Source organism: Phoxinus phoxinus (genome assembly GCF_949152265.1).
Source record: "Phoxinus phoxinus genome assembly, chromosome: 5".
In the NCBI taxonomy this organism is placed as follows: domain Eukaryota; kingdom Metazoa; phylum Chordata; class Actinopteri; order Cypriniformes; family Leuciscidae; genus Phoxinus; species Phoxinus phoxinus.
This window is the reverse complement of record NC_136880.1, coordinates 44,073,094-44,080,593: the sequence shown is the minus strand read 5'-3', so window position 1 is coordinate 44,080,593 and position 7,500 is coordinate 44,073,094. Positions and strand designations below refer to the sequence as shown.

Sequence of the window (7,500 nt, the reverse complement as noted above, 5' to 3'; positions counted from 1 at the left end):
TTTCGCGTTTGGTAGTTGCGTTTCAGAACGCTACAATAGGGCCCAAAATGTTAAGTCAGCAAGCACTCGATCAGACCCACACATAACTTCAGTTTAACATGTTATTCAGCCAGTTAATGAACATTAAGTACAGAACTTAACTAGTTTAATATGATTAAATTACCTCATTAATCAAATATTAATGTATATATCTTTGTAAATATGTAGAATCCAGTCAATGTTTAATTAATTCTGAACGCCTGAAACGCCTCCACTGTAGTCTCGAGTTTCTCCCGGGAACACGTCTCAATATTCCTCATTATAATAATTAATGCGCAGAATAAAGGGGCGGGGCCTGGTTGAGTTAGTTAGTAGTGTGTTAAACTGGCGGTTATGGTAAGGGGCGGGGAATTTCCCAAAAACACTCGACCAATCACAACACACTGCTCCAGCCGACCAATCCAGCCGACCAGGAGAACATGTTCTAGTGGAGCTTGAGAACATCATCATGATTTGTGCCGACGAGCTCTTTCTCAATCAGACTCCAGACGGGGTCGATACGTAATATCAGACACGAGGCGTGACACTAAATCCTGCTCATTATCGGAGGGTCACAGGAGAGCGGCGCAATTACAGATCAACGCTTTATTACAAACCCAGTATGGATCCGGACACTGGGAATTATGGCTGCAAACTGGAATACATTAGTCTCTGTCTGTTATCAATCACATTTACACTGCAAAAACCTGAGCTTCTTCCTCAGTGTTTCTGTCTCGTTCTCCAGCACTAATATCTAAACATTCTGAAATCAAGACGCATTTACTGGAGAAGAAGCAACATGACTGAAGATATTAAGACAAAAACATATGAAGTGAGTTTGTGTTTAAAGCAAGAACATAAAACTCTGCACGAAACACTAATTCAAAGTGAAAACATTTATTTTTTCTGAATCCATTGGCAAATATTTCTTCTTGTTTTCAGCAAAAACTTAATTTTGATACATTTTTGAGAAAATAACACCATTACAGTAGTGCATGTTCAGATGAATGTTTTGTCAGTTTGTGGTGTTTCTCTGGTTGTGTGACTGGGAGAGACGCACTGGTTGTTTTTGTTTCAGAATGTCAGACTCTGGTTTCTGTTTCAGATCCTCTTCAACATCAAACAACAGAATCTCTGGAGCTGCAACACACACACACACGAACACGCGCATGCGCACACACACACACACACACACACACCTGTGTTTGAAGAAAAACACATCAGTCACATGACCCAACCGGCGTCTAGGCCAGACCGACCGGCGTCATCGCTGGAACATAATAAACATGTTGTTTCACACAAAGTCTGACTTAAAGTTCTCTGCAGGAACCCAGTCATCGAGAAATGAATATGAAACTTTGCATGTATTTATCATGTTCAGTCGACACAAAGTAAAACCAGAAAACAGCAAACATTTCTTCATCTTAATTTATTACCTAAAAAAGAAATAAAAACTAAATTGCAAGCCACACACATTTATTGCTGATGAAAATAAAACATCCGAGCTAACAAAAAAATATGTTCCAAGAATGTAGACAACATTCCGCAAAACATGACGAAACGTGCGCGGAACATTCCACAACCTGTTACATTTAAAAAATGCTCAAAGTGAAATGTTCTGAGAACGTTCCATGTGAGCTGGGATGGGTTACATTGTGACAAACAAACAAAACAAGAGAAAGAAAGAAAGAAAAGTAACACAGAACCACAGTTTCACAGTTAACAGATGCTTTATAAATTAATACAGTCGTGAGTGAATGTGCGACACGAGAACGTCTCGCGACTACACATAACCATTCATGCCGGACAGATAATATCAGGATCTGATGCAAACACACGACAGGACAACACGCACACGACAGGACAACACAACACACACACGACAGAGGAGACAGGACAACACAACACACACACACGACAGGACAACACACACATGACAGACATCACTCATCAGTTCCCACTGTCTGACAGCAACAGGACAAACACACGAGTTTGGGGAATCCACAGATCCAGGCGATTTGCATTCGCTGTTCCTTAAAGATTAAAGAGTTCCTCGTGTCGTCCTCCATCCACTGTCCCACAGAAGAGAGGGATGCGGGATGAGGGATGCGGGATGAGGGATGCGGGATGAGGGAAGCGGGATGAGGGATGAGGGATGAGGGATGCGGGATGAGGGATGCGGGATGAGGGATGCGGGATGAGGGATGCGGGATGCGGGATGAGGGATGCGGGATGAGGGATGAGGGATGCGGGATGAGGGATGAGGGATGAGGGATGCGGGATGAGGGATGCGGGATGAGGGATGCGGGATGAGGGATGCGGGATGAGGGATGCGGGATGAGGGATGAGGGATGCGGGATGAGGGATGCGGGATGAGGGATGCGGGATGAGGGATGCGGGATGCGGGATGCGGGATGAGGGATGCGGGATGAGGGATGAGGGATGCGGGATGAGGGATGAGGGATGAGGGATGAGGGATGCGGGATGAGGGATGCGGGATGAGGGATGCGGGATGAGGGATGCGGGATGAGGGATGAGGGATGCGGGATGAGGGATGAGGGATGAGGGATGAGGGATGCGGGATGAGGGATGCGGGATGAGGGATGTGGGATGAGGGATGCGGGATGAGGGATGCGGGATGAGGGATGCGGGATGAGGGATGTGGGATGCGGGATGAGGGATGAGGGATGCGGGATGAGGGATGAGGGATGCGGGATGAGGAGGGATGAGGGATGAGGGATGCGGGATGAGGAGGGATGAGGGATGAGGGATGCGGGATGAGGAGGGATGCGGGATGAGGGATGAGGGATGCGGGATGAGGGATGTGGGATGAGGGATGAGGGATGCGGGATGAGGGATGCGGGATGAGGGATGAGGGATGCGGGATGAGGGATGTGGGATGCGGGATGAGGGATGAGGGATGCGGGATGAGGGATGCGGGATGAGGGATGAGGGATGCGGGATGAGGGATGCGGGATGAGGGATGAGGGATGCGGGATGAGGGATGAGGGATGCGGGATGAGGAGGGATGAGGGATGAGGGATGCGGGATGAAGAGGGATGAGGGATGAGAGATGCGGGATGAGGGATGAGGGAGTGGTTTACTTCAGAATGACTGCGAGGTTTCTTTGCTTCTGGAGACAGTGGAATCACGGCGTTTGGGTTCGCCATAATCATAAGCATAATCATCAGAAACATGAACATCTACCACTGTATTATTCAATTAATGTGTCTTAGAAATAAAAAGGGTGAATCTCATGAAACATGTCAAAATCAAATTTCCCCCAAAATAAAAGCTGTATTTTGCATAAAGAAATTAAACCTGTTTATAGCTAAAAAAAAATTAGACAAAATATATATTTTGCATTATGATGATATTTGGGGTTTTAATGTGCTGAAATGTTTCACAACAGTTAATGGTCCAGGCTTTTATTCTCCTCGTTAATGTGAAAAATAATATCCTTTTTTTTCCGATTATGGTGTGAAATATGAGCTGTACTTGTTTTCATGAGATCCAGGATTCATAAAGTACAATAACAACGAACAAATATATCAACCTGAACGTCTTCTCAGACTGACGTACTGTCCTCTAAAACACGTATCAAAAATATTGTAATGCTCGCGAGAGAAATGAACTGTGCAAAACATCATCTAAGCAGAGGTGGACACCTGACGTGATAATGCTACATACTGCGTTTCATAACATCCAGAGTACTGAGAATCATTTATTATTAATAAATCATATTCTTCCTCAGTGCTTCTGTCTCGTTTTGCAGCACAAATATAGAAACAATCTTAAATCAAGATTAGGGATGCACTGATATGAACATTTTGGCCGATACCGATAACCGATAATTTATTTTTTATTTTTTTATTTTTTTGGGAAGCCGATAACCGATACACAATATCGGCCGATAACGCTAACAATATCGGCCGATAACGATAACAATATCATCCGATAACGATAACAATATCGGCCGATAACGATAACAATGTCGGCCGATAACGATAACAATATCGGCTGATAACGATAACAATATCGGCCGATAACGATAACAATGTCGGCCAATAACGATAACAATATCGGCCAATAACAATATCGGCTGATAACGATAACAATATCGGCCGATAACGATAACAATATCATCCGATAACGATAACAATGTCGGCCAATAACAATATCGGCTGATAACGATAACAATATCGGCTGATAACGATAACAATATCATCCGATAACGATAACAATATCGGCTGATAACGATAACAATATCGGCCGATAACGATAACAATGTCGGCCAATAACGATAACAATATCGGCCAATAACAATATCGGCTGATAACGATAACAATATCGGCCGATAACGATAACAATATCGGCTGATAACGATAACAATATCGGCCGAAAACGATAACAATGTCGGCCGATAACGATAACAATATCGGCTGATAACGATAACAATATCGGCCGATAACGATAACAATGTCGGCCAATAACGATAACAATATTGTCCGATAACGATAATAATATTGGCCGATGCCGAGATGATGGCCGACATATCGTACATCCCTAATCAAGACACATTTACTGGAGAAGCAAAATGACTGCAGATATTAAGACTTGCTTCTCCAGTAAATCTTGATTTCAGAATGTTTGGATGTTTGTGCTGGACAACCAGAGCATGATTTGTGACGCCGAGACCATGAAAGCCATAAAGCGGCTCCTGAAGAGTTTCACAGCTTCTGCTTCCCCGTCGGACGGTAAAGCCCGTGTTTAGTCCGTTCGAGCGGCACATGTCCATTCTTCCGTCCAGCTCAAGCCACAACAAACTCTGCGTTCATGTCCGACGGGGCGTCGGGTTTCCAGACCGGCTCCTGGAAGTCCAGATCCAGGGACCCGGCGCTGCGCGAGGGCTTGCGGTCGCTCAGCCAGTGGAGCGGGGCCCGTGTGTCCCTCCGGGCCCTCCGCCGGAGCCGCCGCTGCCGCAGTAAGAGCCGCAGATGCTCCAGTTTACAGCGCGTGGCCTTGTTCTCCGTCTGACGCAGACGCTCACCTGAGAAAGAGACACACAACATCACTGACACTGCAGAACACCCCGGACACCGCTAGCGAGAGTTTCTGTTCTGATATACTCATTCGGAGATGAGATTGTAATGAGGCTGAGCGCGAACTTGTGAGGCTCCGTCCCCTGTGCCGGCAGCAGCAGCTCATTTGCATTTAAAGGGATACACACTAAAGCGGCACGTTTTTCTCAGCCTCAAAAAGTGACAATTTAAACATGCTGTAAAAAATGAACGGTTGAGTATTCTGAGCTAAACCTTCACACACACACACACACACACACACTCTGGGGACATCAGAGACTTATTTTACATCTTGTGAAAAGGGGAATAATAGGTTCCCTTTAAAGTAACTACTGCAGGTCACCACTTTATACAGTGAATAGTGATTTTATTAAACAAAACACACTGTAAAGGTTATGATCTGACATTCACAGTTTTCAGTTGACTCGCTGTATTGCTGCAAAATGTTCAGTTGGACAGAAACGCTACAACATTATGTTAATGGATGTGACTTTGTTAGTCAAATACAGTTTCTGATGTTATTCATGATTAAAGGATAATTCCGGTATTTAACACCTTGAGTCTATATTGTAGTTTGTTTTGGATGAACAAGAGTGGTGGACAACATTTCTTTGACAATGGTTCCTCTCTCGAGTTTTTGACTATAATAGAATTGGCCATGGACCCATTTAACATTGGAGTCAATGGGCATGTCCGAAAATGTCATTAAAACAGCCAATAATGTTCCTTTACAAAACTGTTAAACTCACCGAGTGGTTAGTGGTGTTCGTTGATGATTATAAACAATATATCGTTGCATGTTGTCCACCACTCTTGTTCATCCAAAACAAACTACAATATAGACTCAAGGTGTTAAATACCGGAATTATCCTTTAAATAGTATTGTATTTTCTGTGAGGTTTAGTTTATGATAATAACCCTGGACCAGAACATCCAGAGAATGAGGTAAATATGCTTCTGGATTTACTCTCTGCAGAGATCTTGTGTTTTCTGTTCCCGTCAGGCCGGGTTCACCTCTGCTTCTGACACTGGGATTATTCCTCCTCACTGTAACTGGACGTGCCTAGCATATCTTTACATAACTCCGGCCCTGATTCCAGTGTAAACCTGCGGATCCTCGAGGTCTGATCTTTCCAGATCTGCTGACCCCGTCAGTGACGCTTCATCAGCGTGTTTCCACTGAACACACACACACACACACACACACACCTGGAGACCCCTGAGGGCCAGAGTGTCCATGAGCAAAGCTGAATAATTCATGCAGCCAGTGTGTTGGAAAGCTGTGTGAAGAGATAAGTGTGTGTGTGTGTATTAGGCCAGTGGCTGCTGGTTAATGTTCACTAACGGGGTCGTGACCCTCTGAAAGCTCGGCGTGACCCCGTGGATGACCTCCGAGAGGTCACGTCTCTTTCAAAGCTCAGAGAACAGAAGACGAGCCGTAACCGCAGAAAATGCCATTGTGTCAGATAATGATATTTTCAGTGTTTGTTCTGAGACATCAGTCTTCAATATTGCAGAGGTGTGGTCTCAGGTTTCATGAAGCAGTGTGTGTGTGTGTGTGTGTGTGTGTGTGTGTGTGTGCAGACCTGAAGGGGTTTATTCTGAGATAACAATCATCTGGACGACATTATCCCACTTATTACACAGCTACTTGCCACATAAGTACATAATTAGACATGAAATATGATCTGAGTTACAGGAGATAACGGCCGCTGATAACACCGGTCACTGAAGTCAGCAGCGCTACACACTCGCTAGGAGAATTTTTTTTCTTCGTGGAAGTTTTGCATTTGGTCAGCTAATAGAGTATTAAAACTCCTTCAAATCAATATTTTGTGTACAGTTATTTCATTATGCCATCCAGTATCGTGGGCTCTAATTATGTACTTATGTGGCAAGTAGCTGTGTGATAACCGAGATAATGTACATGCAGCCGGTTGTTATCTCAGAATAAACCCCTTCAGGTGTGTGTGTGTGTGTGTGATCTCAGAATAAACCCCTTCAGGTGTGTGTGTGTGTGTGTGTGTGTGTGTGTGATCTCAGAATAAACCCCTTCAGGTGTGTGTGTGTGTGTGTGTGTGATCTCAGAATAAACCCCTTCAGGTGTGTGTGTGTGTGTGTGATCTCAGAATAAACCCCTTCAGGTGTGTGTGTGTGTGTGTGATCTCAGAATAAACCCCTTCAGGTGTGTGTGTGTGTGTGTGTGTGATCTCAGAATAAACCCCTTCAGGTGTGTGTGTGTGTGTGATCTCAGAATAAACCCCTTCAGGTGTGTGTGTGTGTGTGTGTAAGGCTGACGTAGACCTGATCCTGATCACCCTGTCGGGTTTATTCTGAGATAACAACGGCTGGATGTACATTATCCCTCACATGGCAGATCTAAGATTTAAAAACACGTCAA

General features: G+C 44.5%; 1 protein-coding gene across 4 annotated transcripts in view; it reads right to left on the bottom strand.

Annotated features, from left to right (window-relative positions):
- Positions 1 to 3,401: 3,401 nt before the first annotated feature.
- The window catches only part of LOC306998720 (midnolin-A), a 14,788-nt gene continuing 10,689 nt past the window's right edge, over positions 3,402 to 7,500 (bottom strand). For 2 of the 4 annotated variants that reach the window (XM_079612993.1, XM_079612994.1), the window contains exon 7: positions 3,402 to 5,068. In XM_079612993.1, the coding sequence (XP_079469119.1) occupies positions 4,830 to 5,068 (239 nt within the window). In that variant the 3' untranslated portion in view covers positions 3,402 to 4,829. The remainder of the gene's footprint in view (positions 5,069 to 7,500) is intronic. The other 2 variants (XR_013797648.1, XR_013797647.1) reach the window with 2 other exon arrangements.